Genomic DNA, 27077 nt, shown 5'->3' on the forward strand with positions numbered 1-27077 from the left:
TGGGTATTTCAGCAGATAAAAACTCACCAAATGCATATGACTTTTTAGTTGTAATATAATAAAACACTTACTTTATCCCCTTTAAGCCCAGGTGTACCTGCACTCCCCTAATAAAAACAAATTGAAAGAAAAAAAGAAAGAAAGAAAAAAAAGCTCTTACACCCATATAAATATTCCTCAATACCTTGTGAAACTCATTACTACTTCTGACACTCACCGGAGGTCCAGGCGGTCCAGGATTACCGGCAATCCCTGGGTTTCCTGCTTTTCCTGCAAAGCCTTGCAGTCCCTTTAAGATGATCCAAAACGAATATATCAACCACTTCGGATAATGCAAATCTATAAATAGATCATTAACCAACACCCAGTGTACAGCTGCATATCTGATTAGAGGCCTTCAAACTGGCCACTAATTTCTAGGTAGTAGAGGGCAACAGATCTTTTTCTTTACTAGCAATACAGTGGACATCTTAACCTTCAGTTCAGTCAAATGTGAGATTTAAAATGACCAATCAGATGTTGTGTAAACACTAACCCTCTCTCCTGAAGGTCCTGGATTTCCTGGCTGGCCTGCTTCTCCTCTTTGGCCAGGGAGTCCTGGTGTTCCTGATATACCTTGAGATCCAGGTGGACCTGGAGAGCCTGGGAGTCCAGAATCACCCTGACATAAAACACAGATCATGTTTATATTTACAGCAAATCTGATATACGCTATATGACATGCCAGATGCAGTTCTTCCCCAAACTGTTATCCAGTGACTAGATTTTGCTCATTGCAGTACAGTGAGATTATAAAGCCGTAAAGCTTCTAAAGCTTAGCGCCAGAAAAGTGTACAACAGAGACCAAACTCTTATCAAGTCATAGGTGGAGCATCTAAATCTGAAAAAAGGAAGAAGGTAGGGCTGGGCGATAAATCGATTTTATCGATTAACTCAAATGTGTAGTTTACATCGATCTGTTTTTATAAAAATCGGGTTTCTCTTTAATATCGCCGACGCTCCCCTCTGGGCTTCCATAGTTTCGAACGAACTCAGCCCTCCCCCCGCGCGTTTGCCATAGAGATACACAAACAACATGGCGGAGAGCAGAGAAGTACTCGTTCCCAAGAAAGGCACAGTGTCATCTGTAATTTGGAATTGGTTCGGTTTTGCCGCGTCAGACGCAGCACGCACACACACACACACACACACACACACACACACACACACACACACACACACACACACACACACACACACCCCGCTGCAAAGTGTGTTTGAAGGCTGTTGCAAGCAAAGGTAGCAGTAGCACCAATTTACTGCAGCACCTCAAACAGAGGCATGCTGTCGAGTGGGAGAGATGTAGGACCCTACGACATGAACCAGACAGCGGCAGCACAAGACTGCGGTTAAACCAGACGCATCTTGAAAATACACGGTTAAGCAGCCACACTTTGTTTAGTGTTGCGCGTCTAATCGTACACTTACAGTATGGGTGGTGGGAGGGGTCAAAATACATGTATAGACGCTTCAGAACGGCGTTTCCGTTAAGAAATAGAACAATCAGAGCGTTTAAATCACCATATTCAAACACTCATAAAACATTTTTTTTGAGTTTTGCTCAATCTTTCAAATAATTCTTATTTAGAATCTCCCTGTCTTTTATATTCTTATTTCAAATTTCAACTCGTTTTACTGTGGAGTTTTGGAGAAAAATAAAGGCAAAATCACTCAAAACCTTATTCAATCATATGCCACATTTAAACACTCATAAAACATTTTTCTCTGTAGGTTTGCTTATTTTATATTGTTACGTTCTATTTTCACAATTTACAATGCCAGGGCCGCCATCTTGTATTTTTGGCTTGTTGTTTCTGATTGCACTTTAACCCAAAGTGGGTTATAATCCCAGAAGGGTAAATAAACTTTATTTAATAAAGTTAAAACTTTTTCTTTGTCATATGCAGATTGATTTTAGGGAGGAAAAAAAATCTATTTAAATCACAAATCGGATTTTTTGTGGAAAAATCAGGGATTTATTTTTTAAGACATATCGCTCAGCCCTGGAAGAAGGTTAATCCTGGTTAAAATTATTTAGATGCTGCATGTGTGTGTGTGTGTGTGTGTGTGTGTGTGAGCGTGTGTTAAAAAGCTTCCTTGGCTCAACATGTAGTATAAGCAGTGACAGTCTGCTATACACTTTAGAAGACTAGCTAGTATCATCAAATCCTTGCTCATGCTGTAGGCGTAGTGCAGGGAATTGTTTCATGCGTTGTATCCAAACACAAATAGGGGTTTTTCACTCGAAGATAAAAAGGTCACGGAAGCGAACAGGGAACTGAAACGGCAACAAACTTAAAGAAGCGAAGATGTCGATTTTCTCGCACCTGTTCTTTTTGTATGTTAAACTCTCAGCACATGAAACGGCACTTCGTGCTTGTTAACATTTTCAGAATGGGGTCAGGAGTAACAACGTTGGCATTTAACAGAGGATGGTCACGTATGCAGCAGATTTTCAGCATCAATTTCAGAAGAAAGTGGGAGAAAGTGGTAAATAACAAACATGGCTGACACGGACTCCGACTCCCAGCGGCCACTGGTGCATTAAATGTGTTAAAAATGTTTACGTCCGAATTTGTGTGTGTGTGTGTGTGTGTGTTATTACGTTTAATACCTTCAAGCCTGCAGGTCCAGATTGTCCTGGAGGACCAACCATACCGACACCTGCTTCACCCTGATATACACAAACAAAAAAAACAGCAAAATCACTAAACGAACACTGCAGAGAGAATCCATCTCAATAGCAGGAGCAGAAAAAAGGCCCTACTTTGGCTCCTTTTGGCCCCAGTGGTCCTCTTTGTCCCTGATAATAAAGAATGAGACATGAAAATTCATTAAAATCACACCAGATGAATGGAACATTGTTTCCTGTTTGTAAGTAGATACTCACACTTTCACCAGGTTCCCCCGGGTCACCGCTTCCACCCTACAGGACAAAAAGATGGCATAATATCATCAATGTAGCGTCTGTGTGTGTGTGTGTGTGTGTGTGTGTGTGTGTGTGTGTGTGTGTTGTGGCTGCTTATGTATGGTTTCAATACTCACTTTGTCACCTTTGATTCCAGCTGGTCCCTTATCTCCTTTAATACCCTAAAAAAAACGATTCACGATGATTCAAAAACACCAAATCTGTCCAGGTTCAACACGTGTAACTAACACAATTTCAAACAGCCAGTGATTTCAGTGCTTTGAAATCTGCATGCAACACCTACAGTATAAGCCACTGTACACTACTTTTTACACATTACAGGAAATCACATTAAGAACTCTGCTTGATTAAACCACTGGTAAATGTGATTCAATCCCCAAATTGAAGATCCTTTTATTGTCCAGTATGAAAACTCGGTCTGATGTATGTAGCGGTAGAGTGTTGGGATTTTACCGATAGCTAGGATGGACTGATTTGACGATAACCGATTGATCGAACAGGGTTTTAAGATGGATACTGCATTAAAAACCATAAACATAAAGTTCAGTATTAATTTACAAGAAGTGTTATTACAAAAAAACCAGTACTGAATCATGAAAATGTGCTAAATATGACCATATTAATTATATTTATATATCTTCTTCTTCTTCTTTCGGCTTCTCCCATTAGGGGGCGCCACAGCGGATCATCCGTCTCCACCCCCCCCTGTCCTCTACATCTGCCTCTTTCACACCAACTCCCTGCATGTCTTCCCTCACCACATCCATAAACCTCCTCCTTGGCCTTCCTCTTTTCCTTCTTCCTGGTGGCTCCATATTCAGCATTCTCCTACTGATATACCCCGTGTCCCTCCTCTGCACATGTCCAAACCATCTCAATTTCACCTCCCTCACCTTGTCTCCAAAACGTCCTACATGCATTGTCCCTATAATAAGCTTATTTCTAATCCTGTCCATCGTCGTCACTCCCAACGAAAACCTCAACATCTTCAGCTCTGCTACCTCCAGCTCCACCTCCTGTCTTTTACTCATTGCCACTGTCTCTAATTCATACAACATCTCAGGTCTCACCACAGTCCTATAAACTTTTCCTTTTACTCTCACAGATACTCTTCTATCACAAATCAAATTATATCTATAAATATTTAGGGAAAATAAAACATGCATTGAAAATGAATAAAAAAGATCTGGATAAGGGCTAAAACACCATAAATGTAAATGAGGGTAAAGTTTTTACATTTATTTTAATGCCATTTGGCAGACGCCCCTTTTAGTTATCTTTCACAGCTGAGCAACTGAGGGTTAAGAGCCCTGCTCAAGGACCAGGCGAGGGCAGCTTGGTGGTGTTGGGATTTTAACCCATGACCTTCTAATCAGAAGTTTAACATCAAGTTAAACAGCTTCCATTTCACCATGATACACAACCATTCTTCATGCATCTCTTTCTTTTACATAATATCCCTTTTAAAATGATATTATATTAAAAATAATATTACAAGTTAATACATATTAACATTTATATAAATGGAAACTATGGTGTGAGAATCACCTGCAGTCCAGGTAAGCCCCTATCTCCTGCTACTCCAGGCAATGTTTCACCAGGAGGACCCTTTAATAATTCAAAGAAAATAATAAGTACAATCAGAAATGGTTATGAGTCACTGTGACTTTGTTATGTTTTGCCATCGTGGAATGCAGATGATGACTCGCATCCTGAGCAGTAAGCAGTGACTCACCCGCTCACCCTTCACCCCAGGGGGTCCGGCTACCGACTGCAGAGAGAAGCAGAGACATGAAAAGGAGAGCACTTGATAGAGCAGGAGACAAATAATGAGCATAAGGATATCAAGTAGGTGTGTATACACATGATACTTGAATTTCACTGCACGTACAAGAGGCACAGAAGACTGAAAATAACTATAACTGCACCTCATTTAAATATAATTCCCCATCATACCTTTATACACGCTACATCACATGCTTTCTATGTAAAAAAATTTAAATAGTTAAATGATAGTCTATCAGAATCTAAAGAATCTATCAATCTACAACTGAATTTTCCAGCCTTATGCTGTTCCTCCCTAAACTGTAACCACAAACTTGCAGTGTACAGTTTCAAGTGTCTCTAAATGCAGTAGCATGAAATTAACCCAAACCCAATCTAGCATGAGAATGCCCATGTGCCCAAAGCCAACTCCATGAAGATATGTTTTCAATGGGTTGGATGTGTGTGGAACATCTTAAGTGTCCTAGTATAAAGCTTGGATCTCAACCCTACTGAACATCATTGAGATAAATGTGAACTCTGACTGAACCCCAGGAGCCTCCTAACCTCACCTACATCAGTACCTGACTTTATTAACACCCTTGTGGCCGAATGAATCGCACACAAATCTCCACAAACACACTCTGAAATCTAGTGGAACATCTTCCCAGAAGAGTGGAGCTTATTATAACTGCAAATTGAAACTAAATGTGTAATTGGATGTTTAAAAACATACCAAGAACATACCAATCTTATGCTCAAGTGCCCAGAAACCTTTGTCCATACAGTGTGTTTAATGTATAACATTCCTTTTATTTATTTTTCTTTAAACTATTTATTCCTGTTACTGCTTATCTTATAGCACTATGTTCTCCAAAGTGGAAAAAAAAAGCTCTGACACTGGAGACTCCTTCCTTAAAATGTAAAATAAACGTATGGATGTTCCATAACTTTAATGTTCATTAGCTTTTCTCATTAAACATTCAACAGTTTATCAACTGCTGTTGAATGTAAACTCCTGACCAATCAGAATCTAGAATCCAGCAGTGCTGTGGTACAAAATGCTTTGTAGAACACCTCTATAGCAACAAGGCTGTAGGTCCGTCCCATTTTCTAGGCCAAAATGAAAACCTGATGTCTGGAGATATGGAAATCGCTTTCAATCCTCATGAGATCGCCCACAGGCGAGTGTGTGATCAGGGCCGCCTGTGTAGCATCGGTATAAAAGAGCTACGCCTGTGTTTTAGACTTTTAGATATTCGTACATACTTTTCCAGGTGGCCCGCTGTCACCTTGCTCGCCTTTCGTCCCTGGGGGTCCCACCGGTCCAGCAATTCCCTGTGAGAGATTTGTGGGGATGTAAAAAAAAGAATAATTCAGAAAATAGTTTCAACACAAACAAATGATATGGAATTCAATGAGCTTTCCTGCCTGCTTTCCTGGTAAGCCGGGCGTTCCTTCTTTTCCAGGTACGCCATCTCTACCAGGAACCCCAGGTTTTCCTCCTTCTCCCTGTGGACAACATCGAGTGTGAGGAAGACCATGTCGTTTCAGTGAAATCATCTGTATAGTGTGTGTTACTTGGGTCTCACCGTTTGTCCTGACAGGCCTGGAGGTCCTTGAGGCCCCTATAAGAAATCACACAACAACAACTTAAAGCGATTATATATTTATTTCACTGATTTTTTTAATGATGAACTGACAGCGAGATGTTCTGGTGTGTTGTTTCTTACTGATGCTTCACACGATATGGACAAAAGTATCAGGACACCTGACTTTTCCAGCCGTGTGTGGTTCTTCCCTTACAATTCTACATACGACGTGTTTGGATGCGGTAGCATTATAGTTTCTCTTCACTTGAACTAGGAGACTCAAACACGTTCCAGCATGACGATGCTCCTGTGCACAAAGCCAGCTCCATGAAGAAATGCTTTACGTGGGTTGGAGTGGAAGATCTCCTGCTACAGAGCTCTGACGTCACCACTATTGAACATTTTTAGGATTTTTTTTTATCATACTGTCTGCACCCCAGGCCTCCTCACCTCACCTACATCAGTACCTGACTTTACTAACACCCTTGTGGCTGAATGGATCTCACACAAAATCTAGTGGAACATCTTCGCAGAAGAGCGGAGCTTTTTAGAACAGCGAATGGGGACAAAATGTGGAATGGGATACTCAAAAAGCACATACTAATCTTAAGCTCCAGCCCGACGATCAGCTAAATAATGATTTAAGTTTAAAACGTTTCAGTGTTGATTATTTGTCAGCTACAGGATTTGGTCGAACAGTTTTTGGGGGTCTTTGGAATATTTATGAGACCACACTCTGTCAGGTGATCCATAGGAACATGTTAAACATTGACCTTTTGAAAGATTAAATATAGAGTTATAAAGCGAGGCTGGTGAGAGAACACATGCAGAAGTGAATGTTCCAGCAATCCATTAACACTTTCTAAAAAAAGAAGCATAATTTGGCTCTAATAGGACAGCTGAGTCTCCCGTTTCTGCATTGAGTGCTTTTTAACAAGACTCACACACACACACACACACATACACATACACACACACACACACACACACACACACACACACACACACACACACACACACACACACAAGGTGCAAGGCCAAGAATTTCCTTTTGTAATTGATTCTTTTGAACTAAAAAGCTGGATTAATACACACTACTTGTTTACTTAAACAGCACCAGGTTGCAATTCAGGGTGTTTTACAATATAGCCAAATGTTTGTGGACACCTGATCACAAGACTGGTTCATGCTTTTTGAAGATTCCACATTTACATTTAGGGCATTCAGCAGACGCCCTCATCCAGAGCGACTTACAACTGAGCAGGTGAGGATTCAGAGCCTTGCTCAAGATGTTCCAACTAGATTCTGGAGTGTGATTGTGGAAATTTGTGTTGTAAAGTCTGGCACTGATGTATGTGAGAAGGTGAGGAGGTCTGGGGTGCAGTCAGCATTCACATTCATCCCAAAGGTGTTCACTAGGGTTGGAGCTCAATAGCATGGGATCTTCCCCTTCAACCCACGTAAAGCACATCTTCATGTAGCTGGCTTTGTGTCATGGCTGGAACAGGTTTCAGACTCCTAGTTCAAGTGAAGGGAAAATTTCATGCTCACACCTCCAACTTTGTGCTAACTGCTTACACCTACGCTTCTTTTTATTTATGTGAATAAAAACGTAACTGGTGAAACACGCATCGAGTCACCAATCAGGGTCGAGCGCACGCTCTGTTTTACACGTGTTCTGATTGGCGCTCGGTGTATCTACTGATCAACATGCAGTTCAGCATCAGTTCAACATCAAGCAGAACATTTAGAGAGGAATAAATGATGAAGAAACTCTAGACTCGAACTCGCCACAACACACATGGTGTTATCTTTTTAAGTAGTTGAAAAGGTTTTGGGTTCATGATCATTATAATAGAAATCAGTGTTTGAGTCGTTAATATCATTCTATTAATAGATCAGTGTGCTGAGAGTCACATTCGAGTCTTTTCACATAAACTGAGGTGATTAAGTGAAGAATCTTGTGATAAAAATGATAATAGGAACATTATAGTTACAATAAATCATAGTGATTTGGATACTTAAGTACATTTGAAGGCAAAAACGTTTGTACTTTTACTCAAGTGAAAGTTTAAAGAGACACTTTTATTAGAGTCACATTTTACCTTCTTATCTATACATATACATACTACATGTCAAGTACATGGTTTGAGTACTTCTTCCACCACTGCTTGCTAGATGGTGCATGTGCTTCCTCAGTTTTTGCAGAAAAACAAGTATTTTTGTGAGACAGCTCAAGGAGCAACATCCCACACAAAACGGATTATAAAGAGCTGCATGACAGATAACACCAGGCATTAATGTGACAAAAGCCATCAATTATGATACAGTACAGCCAGAAACGTCAATAACTGAATAGCTGAATCAGTAGGGTTACACACTGTGTCTCATTCAGGTTTATTGGGCTGCTCTGTCGAATGCAGGGTTTTATTGTCTCGCTTAAAGCTCCAACAGAAACTGAGAAAGATGCAGCAATGTCCATGTTCCTCAACAGATCCTGCCCTCCAACTGCAATTCAATTCAGCTTGATTTGTTTAACAAAGGACATTGTCCCAAAGCAGCTTTACAGAGAGTATGATAGAGATTATAAAGTTGAAATCAATAATTTTAGCGCTCTAAATTCGTTCCTTATAAGTTTATCCCTAATGCGTGAGCCAGTGGTGACTAGAGCAAGGAAAATCTGAGATGGTACGAGGGAGAAACCTCAGAGAAACCAAACTCAAGAAGGAACCCTTCCTTATCTGGGTGCCACTGAATGTCCATTTATTACAGTTCCATCAGTCTGTGAATGAAAAGAAGAAATAGGAAATAGAAAAAGCCTGCAGTTGAAATAGTGCAGTAGGTTATGCTGTAGGTGGTGTGTTCAAAATTTCGATCTCTGACGAGCAGATAAATCCAGGACAAGCAGATTAACTACCTGGACCACCAGATCTACCATGGGTTCAGAATTCTGTTGGAAAAACAACAAAGAAAGAAACTTGACTGCATACAGACCGCTCTAAGGGCTGTGCAGTCAAATTGGAGGCCACTTTAAACATCTTCTAGGTACTGAAATGGATAACTGACTCCAAACCAATAATTAATTAATCTAGTTAAGCTAGTGGGTTTTTCCCCTTACACTAACACTAACCAAGCATAACATTATGACCACCTGCCTAAAATTGTGTTGGTCTTCTTTTTGCTGCTAAACCCGTTATAACCCATCGAGCATAAACAGCATGATCTTCTTCAGCAATTTGAGCTACAGTAGCATCTGTTAGATCGGACCAGGCGATTTAATTCTTAAATTCGTCTCCCTCTAGTGGTAACCGATGGTCAGCTAGAGTGGTTATTTTTAATCAAATTTATCAGCAGCAAACTCACTTTCCCTAGACGGAAAAACTGAAATTAACTGAAAAGTAAAATTGATCTTACAATAGCTCCTGGAGTGCCTGTAAGTCCGGGCAATCCTCGGATGCCTTGTGGTCCTGGGGGGCCCTGTATAAAAAATATAAAAATGCATGACTGAATCAAACCGTCTGTAATGTTACACTCTGTTACAATGCACATTGTTGCATTGTTGTTTAATGGAATAAATGTTTTAAATAATCAAACTTACTTGAACTCCTACTCCTGCCTCTCCTTGGTCACCCTGTAGGTTTTGCACGCACGCACGCACACACACACACACACACACACACACACACACACACACACACACACACACACACACACACACACACACACACACACACACTTTTTATTATTATTATGAAATTTAAAGTCAGTCACTGGTATGAACGAGCAACACTCCTATACAGTACACTGACCTTCACACCTGGTTGTCCTGGAGATCCATTCGAACCGGTCGGTCCCTAAAGTGAGACTCAGAATCAGATCTTTGTTTTTGTATGATTATAAGTACAGAACGTACATAATAATAAAGTATATATATATATAGTCTAATGTACATTATGCTCTGTGTACATTATGTACAGTGGTTGTCAAAAGTGTGGAGTGGAAACACCAAGTCTTTGTTTTTGAGAGGAACATGCAAGTCACATCAAGACCAAGCTTGACCCCATGCAGTTTGCGTATTGTCCAAACCATTCCATGGATGATGCCATGTCCACGACCCTACACCTGGCCCTCACCCATCTGGACAATAAGGACATATGTACAAATGCTGTTCAGACTTCAATTCAGCATTCAACACAATCAGCTGCTAAGGGATGATTGTGTTAAATGATCGTGACTGACTGACGTCTACAAGTCAGAAAGACCTCAGTCAGTCCGGTTCAGAAAAAACATCTCTAGCACCACCACAATGGGGCCCCTCAGGGCTGCGTGCTCAGCCCACTGCTGTTCACTCTGCTGACTCACGACTGTGTAGCAATGCAATGGTGGGTCTCATCAGCAAGAACGACGAGTCGAGGAGGTGCAGGATTCAACAACCTTGTGTTGAGCCATCAACCTGTCTCTGAATGTTGACAAAACTAAAGAAATAGTTGTTGACTTTAGGAGAGCACAGAGCGGCCATTCTCCACTGATTATTTAAAGAATCCTCAGTGGAGATCCTCAAGAGCACCAAATTCCTTGGTGTTCATCTGGCGCAGAACTTCACCTGGTCATTCAACACGAGCTTCATCAGCAAGAAAGCCCAGCAGCATCTCTACATTCTAAGAAGGCTAAGGAAAGCCCATCTCCCCCCCAACCCCTCACCCCCATCCTGACTATGTTCTACAGAGGGACCATTGAGAGCATCCTAAGCAGCTGCATCATTGTCTGGTTTGGGAACTGCATGCAAGAACCAACAGAGGAGGGATGAGAAGATCAATGTAGTCTCTCTCACCTCTATCACAGAAATTTACACCCGCAAAACCAACAGCATTGTGGACAACTCCATATACCCCCCTCACACACACATACTTCACTCTCCTACTCATACACATCCATGTCTACAGCACCACCCACATTATTATCATATTATAACTGTTTAAAAGCTGTTTTGCACCTCCCAATTGCTGCTCTTGCTTTTTTGCACAACATTGTGTTCATGTTTACAAGTACACTCTTATTTATTGTTCTCTCTTTTGCATATTGTACAATATAACATTATACTGCAGGTTTACTGGTCGGTGCTATTATATGCTTTGAGTATCTGCTTTGGACTGTCTGTTTACACTCAGTTGCACATGATGCACTTAATGTGGTGAGGGCACTTACTTTAATCATCAGCTCTGTGTTCTGTTATGCAGCTCTATGTTATGTGATGTAGCTCTCCAGGGTCCTGGAGAAACGATGTCTCATTTTACTGTGTACTGCATCTAAAATTATTTGCTATTCCTCTAGTAAAACTTTCAAAGTTTTTCTTCACTAGTTGGAGATTTTCTTGTGATCCAGTTCAACTCAGAGCAGTTCAAAAGGATTTTTTTGCTCTCTAAATATCGCTTACTGGAGCTCAGACGTACGCTTCAGCTGACTGCCTTGTTGTACGGTGAAGTCGGTTCCAATGAGCCGCAGTCCAGACGGAATTGCATGATGCTGAATTAGGGAATGGTTGCCATGTTCCTTTCACCCGAAATAAGTCTCCAGCTTTGTCTGCTCTAAAACAACCCCAAACCACTAAGCTTCCACCTCAATGTTTGACTGTGGGGGTGAGGCAGTCTGATCATATCTTCTCTCTTGTTCTCTGTCTTACACAAGATCTTCTGTTAGAGATAAAAAAATGTCTCATTCTGTGAACTCCACACAACTTTCACTCTCCAATACTTGTGCTTTTTTGACGGTGACCTATTTTGTTGCATAGAAACATGCATTTGCCTCAAATAACATAAAAGACTAAGTGTTTCCACACTTTTAACAGGCACTTTATATGTGTCAGTGAGTTACTATTTCAAACCCTTTACTCTTCAGTTCACTGTACATCCTCACGATGCAAATAAAACAGGCCTCATTTATCAATCTTTTTACAAAGCTAGAAATTGTTTTCACTTCATTCTATGGCAATAAATTATTTAATAACATAATATATAACATGAATAATAACCATAAACGTCTTATTTAAAGTCGCTTTACTTGAATCGCTGAATTATCTTAACAAAAACTAAACAACTGCACTCCACAACTTCAGATCCGTCCATCTGGGGTCGAACCATGAGAATAAAAAAAAAGCTCATACTTACAGTTGGTCCTCGAATTCCTGGCTCTCCCGGGTTTCCCTGTGCAACAGACATGTGATGTCACTAACACAAAGCACAAGCTTTCAGCCGCACACACACATACACATACATGTAAACAGAACAGAACTGCACATATGCATGCACACATAACCCTCTAGTGCTTTTACTGTATATATGGCATTTACTGCATTTATACAGCCTGGGTTACACACACACACACACACACACACACACACACACACACACACACACACACACACAAACACACAGATATACACTGACACACATATATAACATTTTTGTGAGTACTTTGTAACACACTCGTTAATATAAACAAGCACAGGTGTCAAACTCAAAGCAGGTTCACTTATCAGCGGGATTTGTGTGATGTGCTCTCTAAATCCAGAAAACCACTCCAGGGATAAACCTTTAGGCACTAAACCTTTATAACCTATTTATCTCCATAAAGCTGCAATGGGACGATAAATATTGTTAAAAGCGATTTATAAATAATTGAGGACTCGTGTTCACATTTTTATACCAACATCATATACGTATCTGATCTGATGTATCTGATCATATACGAATCTGACTGCGATTTAAATGTTTCTGTACACTGTATGGACGGAAGTTTGTGACTTGACCATAACATTGGAATTTGCTCTTCAACATTTAACTCAAGAAGCTTTTCAAGTCAAACTTTTTAAGTTAGTCCTGTTATAATAACCTCCACTCTTCTAGGAAGATGCTCCACTAGATTGTGGAGTGTAGATTTTGAAGTTTGTGGAGATTTGTGGTGGTCAGCATTCCAACTCTTCCCAAAGGTGTTCATTAGGGTTAAGCTCAGAGCTCTACAGCATGCAACATCTTTGACCATGTAAACCATATGTTCATGGAGCTGCCTTCTTGCACAGGGGGCACTGTCATGATGGGACAGGTTTGGGTCTCCTAGATCAAGTGAAGGGAAAATTTAATTCTACCTCATCCGAAGATGTCCAATTGTGTGCCTCCAGCTCTGTGGTAACAGTTGGGGAAGAACCACATATGGCTGGAAAATTCAGGTGTCCCAATACTTTTGTCCATACAGTGTATGCATGAATCAGGATAATACATTTCTCCTACAATGCAGTGTTTTATATATATTATACTTAAGATATAAAACACATCCAGACGCCTAATTGTTACCCATAAGGCCATAAACATAAATAAATCCTTATATCAACAATTCTATAACTTTTGAAAAACGTCATCTAATATGTAAATAGTTACCATAGAAATGATAACATATTACAACAAGCATATTGGTATACAACTGGGAAAATAAAGACCTGCTGTCTGACCAATCAGAATGCAATAATCAGCAAATACAAATATATTCAAATGACAAATACAGAAATTGAGTTTGACACCTGAGAGGTTGACACTACTGGACAACACTGAAGACACACAGACACACAGACACAGACATCACCCCCTTCCTCCCTCCCAATCCCCCATCATAAAGCATTGCAGCCAACATTCACAGCCACAGAAAACCTACCGGTCTGCCCAAGACTCCTGGGAACCCAGGCAAGCCCTAAAGGAAAGAAAAGAGAGGCACAGGATGTATAGGAGAGAAAAAAGTGAGGAGATGTGACAGTCCAGTGAAGAGTGAAAGGACAGGACAGATAAATCATAGACAAGAAGACAGTGAGATAAAGAGAGGAAAGAAGAAGACAGACAGATAAGTAGTGGTGGGGTGGGGTGGGGAGACAGGAAGTTGAGCTGTTAATAGCAGTGCTGCATTGGTTACTTTCTACAGTGTGTTCTGTGGAGCCTCAGCCACAGAGCTCCAGCAGCCTAGTGCAGCTCCTACAGCCAATGACAAACCAACGAGGGGCTGTCATGGTGGGCTAACGTTACTCACAGGTGGACCTGGGACACCAGATGAGCCCTTTAAACCCTGCTCCAGAGGGGAATAAATACATGTATGAGTGTGAGTCTTTACCCACTTGCCCTTATTGCTTTTTTTCAATCACCATTCTTTAATCATTATTCATTTTTACATACCTGAGGTCAACGCTTCATATCTACAACAAAGATTTATTTAGAAATTCCAGAGCACTTTCACTTGTAATACATACACAGGTAACCCCCAAGTTATGATGGAGATGAGTTCCGATTACTCAAGGCTCCCCAGGAGTCTTAAAGAGCTGTCTTAGTGATCAGTATGGGATAGTATACTATAGTATACATAATTAGGCAAAACAAAGCAATTTGCACCTGTGAGATTGAAAAATCATAAGTCTAACCATCGTGACCCGGGGACTACCTGTAATTGGAAAAATTTTAAGAATTAATCATACGTCAATACGAGGCGGTATCAAAAAGTTTAGAGATTAGTTTTGTAACACGCAACAGATGGCAGCACAAGGCTGCACGCACAGTCACAGGGAGCACCGACCTTCATAAGTCAGTGTGCCAGAAGACATCCTGCGTACAACAGGAACTTTGCAACTGGTGCTTTTCTGACCATGTCCGTTACCACGTCTGTGATCATGTAATCATGGACAGCAAGTTAGAACACCCCGTCACAGAGCGCTCCTAACATGTTAGTTTCTCGCCAGAAACATGATCTCACTTCTGCACACAACCTACTCGCCCGATTTGGCTCCTGGGGACGCGAAGATGAAGATTCGTCTCAAAGGTCGCCATTTTGACACCATTGCTGAGATCCAGCATGAATCGCAGAAGATGCTTGACACACATTTCGAAAAGAAGACTTCCAGGACACATTCCAGAAGTGGCAGGAACACTGTGAGTACTGTATTACTTTGCAAGGGGACTATTTTGAAGGTGATAGTGTAAAAACAGATAAATTAAGTACTTTCTTGCAAACTAAGCAAGTCTTGAAGCTTTCTGATACCAGCTCGTATACATTTACAGCATTCGGTAGATGCCCTTATCCAGATTGACTTACAACCGAGTGGTTGAGGGTTAAGGGCCTTGCTCAAGGGCCCATCAGTGGCATATTGGTGTAGCTGGGATTCTAACTTGTGATGCTTTATGCCTCTGGTCCAATGCCTTAACCACTGATTTACCACCTCCCTCATATACAGTCTTTTTATCTGAAGTGCATGTGCTGTCAGATATAATAAAGTTTATATAAAGCTACACTCCTGGAAGCACTGAAACACCATCGCTTTTAAGATTTCCCTAAAGAGAACAGATTTCTGTGATTCGCTTTCAGAATTTCAGGTCATCTTGCTATACTGAGGGTTACACTGAGTAATCTAATATTTATGCCTTTGCTATTTTTAGCAGCATAACAGTCACCACTGTACCACAACACAAAAACACTCAGTACTTCAGAATAACTGTATAAACATACACTATAAAGCATTATCATTTTCAAAGTTACAAGGACAGCTGCTTTCTTACCGGCTTTCCATCCTGTCCCTGTTTCCCAGGTTCCCCAGCTAAACCCTAAAAAAGAGAACCTTTTCAATATGATGTGTGAAGTAAAATTGGCCTCAGAGTTGGATTGAGAAATATGACACTTACAGGGAGGCCATCTCTGCCCTTTTCTCCTACTTCTCCTCTTTCCCCCTTATCTCCACGGAAACCGGCTACTCCCTATATGTTGGAGAAAAACACACAGACACTTTCAGTACTAAAGCAAGTAAAATAAGCATATAGACACTTTTTTACATCATCATTTAGGTTGTATACAGATACATTCAGTGTATATACTGTAACCCTATTAGGCCCAACCCTATAACTAATGCAACAATCCCAATCTTTCCATCAGTAACCCAAACATTTCCAACCCTACCCCTAAAAAACTAGTCTAATTCCAAAAACCTTTACCCCACCCTCAGGATATTTAACCCTAATTTTTTAAAAACCTCAAACCTACCATTATAAACCCTAACCCTAATCCCAACAACCCCAACCCTACCATCACACACCCTAACCTCAATCCCATTAACCCCAAACCTACCACAACACACTCTAACCTCAATCCCAACAACCCCAAACCTACAATCATAAACCCTAACCTCAATACCAACAACCCCAAACCTACCCTCATGAACCCTAACCTTAATCCCAACAACTCAAACCCTACCATCATGAACCCTAACCTCAATCCCAACAACCCCAAACCTACCACAACACACTCTAACCTCAATCCCAACAACCCCAAACCTACAATCATGAACCCTAACCTCAATCCCAACAACCCCAAACCTACTCTCATGAACCCTAACCTCAATCCCAACAACCCCAAACCTACAATCATGAACCCTAACCTCAATCCCAACAACCCCAAACCTACCATCACACACTCTAACCTCAATCCCAACAACCCCAAACCTACCCTCATGAACCCTAACCCCAATCCCAACAACCCCAACCCTACCATTATGAACCATAACCTCAATCCCAACAACCCCAACCCTATCATCATGAACCCTAACCTCAATCCCAACCACCCCAAACCTACCATCATAAACCCAAGCCTCAACCCCAACAACCCCAACCCTACCATCATGAACCCTAACCTCAATCTCAACAACCCCAACCCTACCATCATGAACCCTAACCTTAATCCCAACAACCCCAACCCTACCATCATGAACCCTAACCTCAATCCAAACAACCCCAAACCTACCATCATAAACCCAAGCCTCAACCCCAACAACCCCAACCCTACCCTCACACACCCTAACCTCAATCTCAACAACCCCAACCCTACCATCATAAACTCTAACCCTAATCCCAACAACACCAACCCTACCATCATAAACCATAACCTCAATCCCAACAACCCCAAACCTACCATCATAAACCATAACCTCAATCCCAACAACCCCAAACCTACCATCATAAACCCTAACCTCAATCCCAACAACCCCAACCCCAAAGTAAGCATACAGCACTTACCCGTTCACCTTTAGTTCCAGGAGGTCCTTGAGCACCATCCTCTCCTTTAATACCTTGTGGTCCTTGCAAACCCCGTGGCCCAGTAACAGACTGAACTATGGAGTCACCCTAGACCACACAACACCATCATCATCATCATAATCATCAACACTGTCATATGTAGTATGACTGAAGGAGAACAGACCAAACCAATAAAGTGCTACACTTTTTTATCCTTCTTTATTTACCTTAGGTCCAGGAGGTCCTACTCCACCATTTACCCCAGGCTTACCCTGAAGATGAACAGATCAAATGGTGAAGTTTACTATATATATTTAGACAGATCTTTCTAAGTAAACCTATTAATGGCATTGATGCTCACCGTCTCGCCTTTCTCTCCCTTCTCGCCTCTCTCTCCCTGTAAAAATGGAGATCAAGACAAAATTGATATGGCCTGCTATTCATCTTCTCTCATCTAATGTTATTTTGTAGCTCCAGTCCTGCATTATCCCTGGAGTTTTACATCTAATCAGTTAATCATCTGGACCTTCTCAGTTGAATCAGGTGTGCAAAATTAAAAAAGAAAAACGCTTTGTGATTAGCATTCAGCCAGCGCAGATTATGTTTACTGCCAAGGACACTGTACCTGCAAAAAGCAACAAAAACAATGCAAAATCATACACACACTGAGTGTGTTTAACTGCTGTTTCAGCTCATTTGAAAGCTACACGGATTAACATAGGAGCACACAAGCAGGCTGTAGATATTAGGAATGTGCATCTCCATCTCGATGCATAGCCAACGATACAATACATTAAACATACATATGCAGCAGCTACCGATGTTGTGTACTGTGATACTGTTGTGTTTCCAGGAAGATGCAGCTCTACCTCTGCCATGTTAATCTCTATGTATGTGACTTTCAGGACACGCCTCTGTCTCCGTAATGTTATTCACGTATTCGTCATATTTACGTAGCAGCAGTGGTGCTGAAAGAATGGGCTCGGGAAAAAGTTTACATATACATATAAAATAATGGTCACACATTTTTGGTAAAAGTATAGTGCATCTACCAATAATAATACATAAATAAATTACAAATACGTTAGAAGCGATGCATCACGATACCAATGCCAACTTGTATCCGATGCATCACATCCATAACTTTTATGCCGATGCACATCAGTGAATCTTACCATCTCTAGTAGATACCGGTTTGTTTCAAATGAGCTTTACTGTCCTCTCATGATGCACCTTAGCAGCTACGAGCTAATACACCAAAGACTGGTGTTTAAAGTACTACTCAGATCAGATAAGTTAAAGAAAAAGCTTGAAAGGTCGAGTAAATAAGAGCCTACCTTATCTCCTGATTTGCCAGACTCTCCAAGTTCACCAGCTCGACCTGGAACTCCAGGTATGCCAGGTTTTCCAGGCTCACCTGCTTGTCCAGGAGGACCCTCTGGTCCTCTTTCTCCAATTGCTCGACCTGTTGGGCCCTGAGGGCCCGTCTCTCCCTTTTGACCATGATCACCCTTTTGTCCTCGCTCTCCCGGAAACCCTCGAGCACCCTTCAGGAGTTCAGGAAAACAGAATTAGAAAATAAATGTTTGCACCGTCTGAAGCAGCTCTATGCTGATATTTCGCATACTTACTTGAATTGCTTTGAAATGACACCAGGACACATGCAGCGTTAACAAACCAGACGAGAAACACTCAGTGGTTGGATAATATAAAGTGTGATTTAGTTGATCCTCACAGTGTATATTGTTATGAGAAGCTAATCAATAGTTTATTCTCCTCTAACAACACATCCTGTAGGGTTTAGTTCCTCTCACGTTACAGCAATCAGACAACCAGCACATCCCTTTTTTTTTTTTTTTTTTTTAAATGAACAGCATTGTTCAGAGGGGGTGTGATTAAGAATCAGCTTCTGAATGGAGAGTCATGGAGAATGAGCATCAATGCTAATGTGTACACCTGTGTGAGTACTGATGATGTCATGCTTTGGAATCTCCCCTTCATGACGATGATGACAGTGGAGTTACTATTACTACATCCCAAAATCATATATATATATATATATATATATATATATATATATATATATATCAACCCCCACATACATACACACACACAATCTCACTAACTTACATCTGCACCAGGTGGGCCTTGGGGTCCTGAATCTCCTTTATCCCCTTTGGCTCCTTTATCTGTTTCCTTGATCAGAACATCTTTCTTTTCCATCACCATCTGTAGATCTCTGATCTGTAGACAAACGAGAATGTCTCACACCTGCTCGGTTAAAACTCACATGTCGTGTTCAGTGTTACACCTCGGAGTACCTCGATGCCAAAGTCAGAAAGTGCTCTCTTCACATCCTGAAACAGAAAAGGAAAATATACGTTTGTTTTCTCGCGGTGTACAAGTTTGTGTTCAACAAGCAAACCCTAACCCTAGATTTACATTTAGAATTATTGTTCTAGATAGAATATATGAAAGAAATAGAATTGCATTTAAAACGGACTTCTAATGGACCTAATTTGGCAAACATAAACCCGGCCACTTCCGGTTTTATCTGATTACAGATGCATCTAAACACCTCATACAGACACTGGCTCCACTAAACATCCTGAATTTCTGGTGCTCAATATTACTGATATTGACTTCATGATATCACACAACACAACACTTACCACTGAAGTCCCTGGTTTTCCAGGTGAACCATCTTCTCCTGGATCTCCCTGATAAAATTTTTTATCAAAAATATATGAAAAATGTCTTAAGATCGTACGCAATTTACAATATACAAAAAAAACGTGAAGAACAGATATTTGTCCATATGTTAAAGCACATACATGTTCTCCTTTTGTTCCTTGTGGTCCTCTTTCACCCTAGAAAATATCATTTAGTGAAGATTTTTTTCACAGTGAAACATGGAAATGAAAGGCTCTTGCAAATGAAACTGAGACTCCACTCACCCTGGTACCTGCATCTCCTGGAATGCCAGGTTGTCCCTAAAAGACAAAGATATTACTTGGACAAAAATCTTTTTGGTAGATTTTTTTTTTTTCATTGTTAATAACATTAATAACATATTATAAGATGGAGTTTTAATACACCTGTGCAATTTGGCCCACACACTTATCAAGAGCGATTTATTATAATTATTTTTTTTACATTTCATTCCCCATTTAGTCCCCATTTGCTCTTATTATCAGTGTGCTTATGGAGATTTTATGCTCATTCAGCATTGTGTTCAATAACGTTGAGCTCTTTAGCAGGAGATTTTTCACTTCAACCCATATAAAGAAGATCTTCATGGAGCTGGCTTTGTGCACAGGGGCACCATCATGCTGGAACGGGTTTGGGTCTCCTAGTTCGAGTCAAAGGAATATTTTAATGCTACTGTTTCCAAAGATGTCCTACGCAACATTTTAGAGACGAAACCACGTTTGGCTGGAACTGGACTGGTGTCCCAATACTTTAGAGTGTAATTTAGAAGTTGAGTGTTTCAACAATGAGATTTTTTAACAAGACATAAATTAAAAAAATCATATCAAACAACCAGGTAAATGATATCAAAGTGTGTTTACAAGCAACCGGTTAGTAAACTGGTGTAACTCACAGGTGGTCCTGGTGGTCCTCGAGGTCCAGGGATAGGTGATATATCAGCTCCTTTAACATATATCACCTGTGAAATCATGAAAATTGTTTGAGAGAGAGAGTCACAACATAGACCCAGTGAAACATTAAGAATAAACCTGAAAACACCTGCATTTTGATAAAACCTCTGCCCTCACAATTGCACAATTGCACACATACACACACCTGTCCTGGAGGTCCAATGTTTCCAGGAACCCCTGGTGATCCAGCAGGACCAGAGGGGCCAGTGGGCCCTGCAATGCCCCGATCCCCTTTGATCCCATCCTGACCCTGAGAGAAAAAGGAAGAACAAACCATTTCTTTAAATAACAGGCATAAATGCGAATTTAATGTAAATTGAATGATATTAATTAGATTACAGTTTGAACAATTGCTACACCGAGGCATTTTTACATCTGTGTAAATGCACGTGACATTTTAAACCACACAAAAACTACCCTCTGAGGCGTGAAGGCAAACTCATTACGAGTCAATAAAAGAAATAAATGACGTGGAGACATTTGCGATGCTACAGTGCAGCCTGATAACCCATTAATAACACTAACGAGGCTTCATTTACTACACATCTGTACTATACCATCTTTACTTAATCATCTATAGCTGTCTCATGACCAACCAACAAAAGATAAAGAAAGAGGGTTTTTTTATGTTAGATGGCAGATAGGATTCAGACCATGTAGGAATAAATAGAATTGACTATTTTTACTCATCAATCCACATTTGATCGCTCACAATGGAACTTTGTAAGAGATTTCCTATAGGTCAAAATGTGAGCTATGAACTCCAAGAAGCTGTCTGTGAACAAACTGTGGTAATGCATACAGTAGATCAAGGATAGATTTCTTAGAGAAACTGGACATGTGGGAATGGAAGGCTTTGTTTAGGGGGTTAAGAATTAATGAAAGACCTCAGATATGAGGTGGTAAAAAGTTTCAAGACGAAGACGCCACAGATCCGGTTGCTTTTGCTGAATGTCCTGAGTGACAGTGTAGATAGACAGCATGGTGGTCTGTAGGATGGTTTTGGAGGTGAAGAAGAAGAGGAGGAGAGTGAGGACTGAAAGAAGAATAAGATGGTGGAAGCTGAAGGAGGAAGAGTGTAGTGTGAGGTTCAGGCAAGAGGTCAGACAGGGGCTCGGTGGTGGTGAAGAGGTGCTGGATGATTGGGAAACTACTGCAGGAGTGATAAGGAAGAGAGATAGAAAGGTGCTTGGTGTGACATCTGAAAATAGAAAGGAAGACAAAGAGACGTGGTGATGGAATGAGGAAGTACAGGAGAGCATAAGGAGAAAGAGGTTGAAGAAACAGAATTGACAGAGTGATGAGAAAAGTAGGCAGGAGTACAAGGAGCTGCAACAGCAGGTAAAGAGGGATGTGGTGAAAGCTACAGTATGGTTTCTTGCTGAGGAAGAGCACCATAGATGCATTATTTGCTTTGAGAATGTTGATGGAGAAGCATAGAGTGGGAACAAAAGCAGTTGCATTGTGTGTGTGTGGATTTAGAGAAAGCGTACGACAGGGTGGAGAGAGGAGTTGTGGTATTGTATGAGGAAGTCAGGTGTGTCAGAGAAGTAAGTGAGGGTGGTGCAGGACATGCATGAGGACAGTGTGACAGCAGTGAAGTGTGCAGTAAGAACAACAGACTGGTTCAAGGTGGTGGTTGGGCTGCATCAAGGATCGAGCCTGAGCTCTTTCCTGTTTGCAGTGATGATGGACAGTTTGAAGGACGAGGTCAGACAGGAGTTTTCATGGACTATGATGTTTGCAGATTGACTTGTGGTGAGAGTAGGGAGCAGGTTGAGAAGAGCCTGGAGAGGTGAAGGTACACGCTGGAGAGAAGGGGAATGAAAGTCAGTAGGAGTAAGACAGAGTACATGTGTGTGAATGAGAGGGAGGGCAGTGGAGGGGTGCGGTTGCAGGGAGAAGAGGTGGAGAAGGTGGAGGATTTCAGGTACCTGGGGTCAACAGTGCAGAGTAATGGAGAGTGTGTTAGAGAAGTGAAGAAAAGAGTGCAGGCAGGGTGGAGTGCGTGGAGAAGAGTGATAGCAGGAGTGATTTGTGAAAGAAGAGTATCTGTGAGAGTGAAAGGGAAAGTTTATAGGACTGTGGTGAGACCTGAGATGTTGTATGGATTAGAGACAGTGGCATTGAGTAAAAGACAGGAGGTGGAGCTGGAGGTAGCAGAGCTGAAGATGTTAAGATGTTCATAAAGAGTGATGAAGATGGACTGATTTAGAAACTATTTTATTAAACGGGAAGCACATGTAGGACATTTTGGAGACAAGGTGAGGGAGGTGAGATTGAGATGGTTTGGACATGTGCAGAGGAGGCACTTGGGGTATATCGGTAGGAGACTGCTGAGGATGGAGCCACCAGGAAGGAGGAAAAGAGGAATATCAAGTAGGAAGTTTATGGATGTGGTGAGTGAAGACACGCAGGTAGTTGGTTTTAAAGAGGCAGATGTAGAGGACAGGGGGGTGTGGACACGGATGATCCGCAGCCGAATGAAGAAGAAGAAGAAGAAGATGGGACTCTCAGGATACGCTTTGGTCTCCGTAGTGTTGTGATAACGTCATATTCACTTAGCAGCAGAGGTGCTGAGAGGATGTGCTCGAGAAACAGTTTAGCAAACAAAAAAATGTATCTATATAGCAAATATTGGTCACAAATTATTGGTCACTTTCTAAATAATAAGTCTATCGCATCTACTACTAATAGTATATAAATAAATCATTTTTTACTGATGCAAAAATGTAAAAAATGCTGCACTTGGACACAAATACCAATTTGCATCTGATGCACATGTTTTTAAATCGATGCATCACTTCTTTAACTTTCATGTCGATGAACCTTTGCGAATATGTGAATCTTACAATCCCTAATGGATGGTGTGCACGATCTTAGAAATAAGAATTAAGCTTTAAAAAATGTTTATGGCCCTTCCCATAGAGCACACATCATATTTCAGAATCTTCTGACGCTTCAATAACGTTCCTTCTAAGAACTTCAACTTCTGGTTCTTCTCTCTGTCACACTCAGACACAAACTGTGCTTCATCACAGTTACATCTTCTATCCATCTGCACTATTTTAGGTCTCTTATCCCAGAGATCCCTCATGTCTGTGTTACCTTCTGGTTCTTCTATTTAGTTCCGCTGCCATAGCGAGTCTTGCTGGAGTCCCAACTGCAGAGTATCCTTAACTTTCATACAACAATAAATACACATAATAATCCATATTCTCTCTCTCTCTCTCTCTCTCTCTCTCTCTCTCTCTCTCTCTCTCTCTCTCTCTCTCTCTCTCGGTTTGAGTTAAACATGCTCCTGAGGTCCCATTGACCACTGTCCCTGCCCCTCTCCTCTACTCTTCTCTAATCTGCCCACTTCGTCCAGCCCTGCCTTTGGATGGTGGTTTTTTTCGATTGTTTTCTCATCAAAGCCCTGGAGATCCATGAAATTACGGATTTAGAACAGGAGCTTTGAGGATTTGGATTTGTACTGTAGTTAATGTCAACAGTCTGCTACACTGACTCAGGACTACATCGTTCATCTGTAATAAATGGACATTCGGTGGAACCCAGTTGAGAATGATGTTCCTTCTTGAGTTTGGTTCCTCTCAAGGTTTCTTCCTTTTGCCATCTCGGGGAGTTTTTCCTTCACAATAGTCGGCACCTGCTTGTTCATTATTCATTCTTTCTTACCGCATTATCTGTGTAAAGCTGCTTTTGCTTCGTGTCTGGGGTACAGTGCGTCAAATCAAAACTTGGTTCTTGTCAATACATTATAATATGTTGCGGGATAAAATGAAAAGGACTGAAAGACAAATGTATTATAACTGTCTTACATTTCTTCCTGGAGGTCCTGAATCTCCTTTTTCACCCTGTGCAATTAATCAGAGACAAAACACAATCTGTCAAAGCTTTAAACTTCACTGCACTTTGAACTTAAAGTTTTTTCTCTTTTTTTACCTTTCTGCCATCTTCACCAGGGACGCCATCTTCACCCTAGATTTTTTTTTTCCACAAAGGGAAATCATTAAAGTACATACATAATCCCATTAAAAGATAAAATTTGCTACCATTTAAAACTCATAATGAATTCTTATTCCTATTCAAGCTCCAAATTGACTACAAAGTCTTTATAATATTTGATGCTTTAAATAAAATATAAATACAGAAGCTCAGTTAAAAGTGCTGATCGAGATCATTAAAATAATTTGGTATCCGTGTTCGACGTTAAAAAAGTCTGGTGGACTGAAAATGATTAGCAATTTTGTGAAAGATTTTGTCTTCCATAGAACCATTGGTTGATGTCAGGGAAACATTTCCTCTCCCTGAAGGCCAACACAGAGACGATGAGGAGGAGTTTCTTCTTATTGGTAATTCAGGCCTTTAACCAGGAGAACACCAAGGACCAGAGACTCACATGCAGAACACCACCACCTCATACTGCCTCTTTGCCCACACATATACATTTCATATGTCCCTGTCTGTCTGTCTGTCTGTCAGTCAGTCAGTCAGTCAGCCTGTCTGTCTCAGTCAGTCAGCCTGTCTGTCTCAGTCAGTCAGCCTGTCTGTCTCAGTCAGTCAGTCAGTCAGTCTGTCTGTCTGTCTGTCTGTCTGTCTGTCTCAGTCAGTCAGCCTGTCTGTCTCAGTCAGTCAGTCAGTCAGTCAGTCAGTCAGTCTGTCTGTCTGTCTGTCTGTCTGTCTGTCTGTCTGTCTGTCTGTCTATGATGAATTGTTCAGGATTAAAGCTCCAAATGTGTCCAAATGTCAACACTTACAGGTTTTCCTGTAGATCCAGCTTTTCCGTCCTCTCCTGGTTTTCCCTGAAACCAACCCAAAAAAGTGTTACTGTCAGTGAATAAATGTCTGGTTGCACACACATTTTACTGCACTGCAGATCTGCATTTATAATATCTCTATGTGCAGATCCTGTACAGGCACGATAACGATATTAAAGCGCGTATCTCTGTGTGTTTGCATGCGTATAGATCTTTTAATCTGAGCAGGTGTGTGTGTGTGTGTGTGTGTGTGTGTGTGTGAGAGAGAGAGAGAGAGAATGTGTCATCTCTAACGTTTGTGCCTGCAGCCCCTGGAGGTCCTACAGGTCCTGGAGGCCCCTGAGGTCCTCGAAGTCCTGCTAAGCCCTAAAGAAAAGAATAAAAAAGAAAAACTACACATTCTTGCACTTTTGAATTTATGTTTGGCAGGAAAAGAAAAATAGGAAGACATCGTCTCCACCTAGTGGTCAACTGAAAGACAAAAATACTCACATCTCTACCAGGGTCTCCCGTTTTCCCAGGATCACCCTGTAAAAAATGTAGACATCATAGTTGAATCTACAGGGTTATTTGGACGTAGACTAAGAATACAATCAGGAATAAAACTCTGTTGTGTGCATGTTAAATTAGAGGTGTTAAGTGTCTATTCATCTCAGAATACTGTACATATCAACAATCACTTAGTTTACACTCTTACACAACAATTATTTCCTATTATACAATAATCTGTCTAAATACTCCCTTCTGTCTGCCTAGAAGGTGTGAGTTTAGAGCATTCAACACTGGTGGTTTGCGTTATGTCCCTAAACTTTTTTCTGTGAGGCCACATAATTTTGTCTCACAGACCGGTTCGGTCTCTAACTGAAAACGACATGGGCCGGAGTGACTACCAGTATTATTATAGAGATTTTATAATGATTTTAAATGTATTTATTTTGCCTCCTAATGCTAGTTTAATTTCTGCACTGTACAGAAAATGAGTATTACTTTTTAATAAATATATCGCCTATTAAAAGAGCACGATTACTATTATAATGACTTTTTTCATAATCATTGCTTTTGGAATCAAAATATTGATTTACTTATGCATATAGTTGGTGAGTGAATCTAACAAATAATTATACTATGTTAACAACTGGAGGTCGACCAATTTTACCGATAGCTAGGATGAACCGTACTTGCCAATAACCGATACAGGATAAAAAATACAAAACAAACAAACATAAGACTCCATATAAAATAGT

The 27077-nt window shown here is 40.8% G+C and overlaps 1 protein-coding gene across 3 annotated transcripts in view; it reads right to left on the reverse strand.

The window, feature by feature from the left end:
• Positions 1 to 27077, reverse strand: part of col7a1 (collagen, type VII, alpha 1) — a 134076-nt gene that overhangs the window by 20563 nt on the left and 86436 nt on the right. For 2 of the 3 annotated variants that reach the window (XR_014536885.1, XM_083562325.1), the window contains exons 64-98: positions 26326 to 26361; positions 26128 to 26199; positions 25834 to 25878; positions 25019 to 25054; positions 24895 to 24930; positions 21219 to 21323; positions 21016 to 21081; positions 20369 to 20404; positions 20246 to 20281; positions 20084 to 20131; positions 19733 to 19768; positions 19542 to 19655; positions 18749 to 18958; positions 17773 to 17808; positions 17639 to 17683; positions 17412 to 17519; positions 16029 to 16100; positions 15906 to 15950; positions 14392 to 14427; positions 12489 to 12524; positions 10134 to 10178; positions 9923 to 9955; positions 9739 to 9801; positions 6325 to 6360; positions 6164 to 6244; positions 6002 to 6070; positions 4704 to 4739; positions 4517 to 4576; positions 3085 to 3129; positions 2930 to 2965; positions 2807 to 2842; positions 2654 to 2713; positions 536 to 661; positions 218 to 289; positions 72 to 107 (exon numbers count right to left, since the gene is read on the reverse strand). Coding sequence is in view for 2 of the 3 variants with exons in the window: in XM_083562325.1 (XP_083418451.1) it covers positions 72 to 107; positions 218 to 289; positions 536 to 661; positions 2654 to 2713; positions 2807 to 2842; positions 2930 to 2965; positions 3085 to 3129; positions 4517 to 4576; positions 4704 to 4739; positions 6002 to 6070; positions 6164 to 6244; positions 6325 to 6360; positions 9739 to 9801; positions 9923 to 9955; positions 10134 to 10178; positions 12489 to 12524; positions 14392 to 14427; positions 15906 to 15950; positions 16029 to 16100; positions 17412 to 17519; positions 17639 to 17683; positions 17773 to 17808; positions 18749 to 18958; positions 19542 to 19655; positions 19733 to 19768; positions 20084 to 20131; positions 20246 to 20281; positions 20369 to 20404; positions 21016 to 21081; positions 21219 to 21323; positions 24895 to 24930; positions 25019 to 25054; positions 25834 to 25878; positions 26128 to 26199; positions 26326 to 26361 (2088 nt within the window). In the remaining variant the exon portion in view is untranslated. Of the gene's footprint in view, positions 1 to 71; positions 108 to 217; positions 290 to 535; positions 662 to 2653; positions 2714 to 2806; positions 2843 to 2929; positions 2966 to 3084; positions 3130 to 4516; positions 4577 to 4703; positions 4740 to 6001; positions 6071 to 6163; positions 6245 to 6324; positions 6361 to 9738; positions 9802 to 9922; positions 9956 to 10133; positions 10179 to 12488; positions 12525 to 14025; positions 14062 to 14391; positions 14428 to 15905; positions 15951 to 16028; positions 16101 to 17411; positions 17520 to 17638; positions 17684 to 17772; positions 17809 to 18748; positions 18959 to 19541; positions 19656 to 19732; positions 19769 to 20083; positions 20132 to 20245; positions 20282 to 20368; positions 20405 to 21015; positions 21082 to 21218; positions 21324 to 24894; positions 24931 to 25018; positions 25055 to 25833; positions 25879 to 26127; positions 26200 to 26325; positions 26362 to 27077 lie in introns of all 3 variants that reach the window. The other variant, XM_083562324.1, reaches the window with a different exon arrangement.

Source organism: Silurus aristotelis (genome assembly GCF_946808225.1).
Source record: "Silurus aristotelis genome assembly, chromosome: 2".
NCBI lineage: Eukaryota > Metazoa > Chordata > Actinopteri > Siluriformes > Siluridae > Silurus > Silurus aristotelis.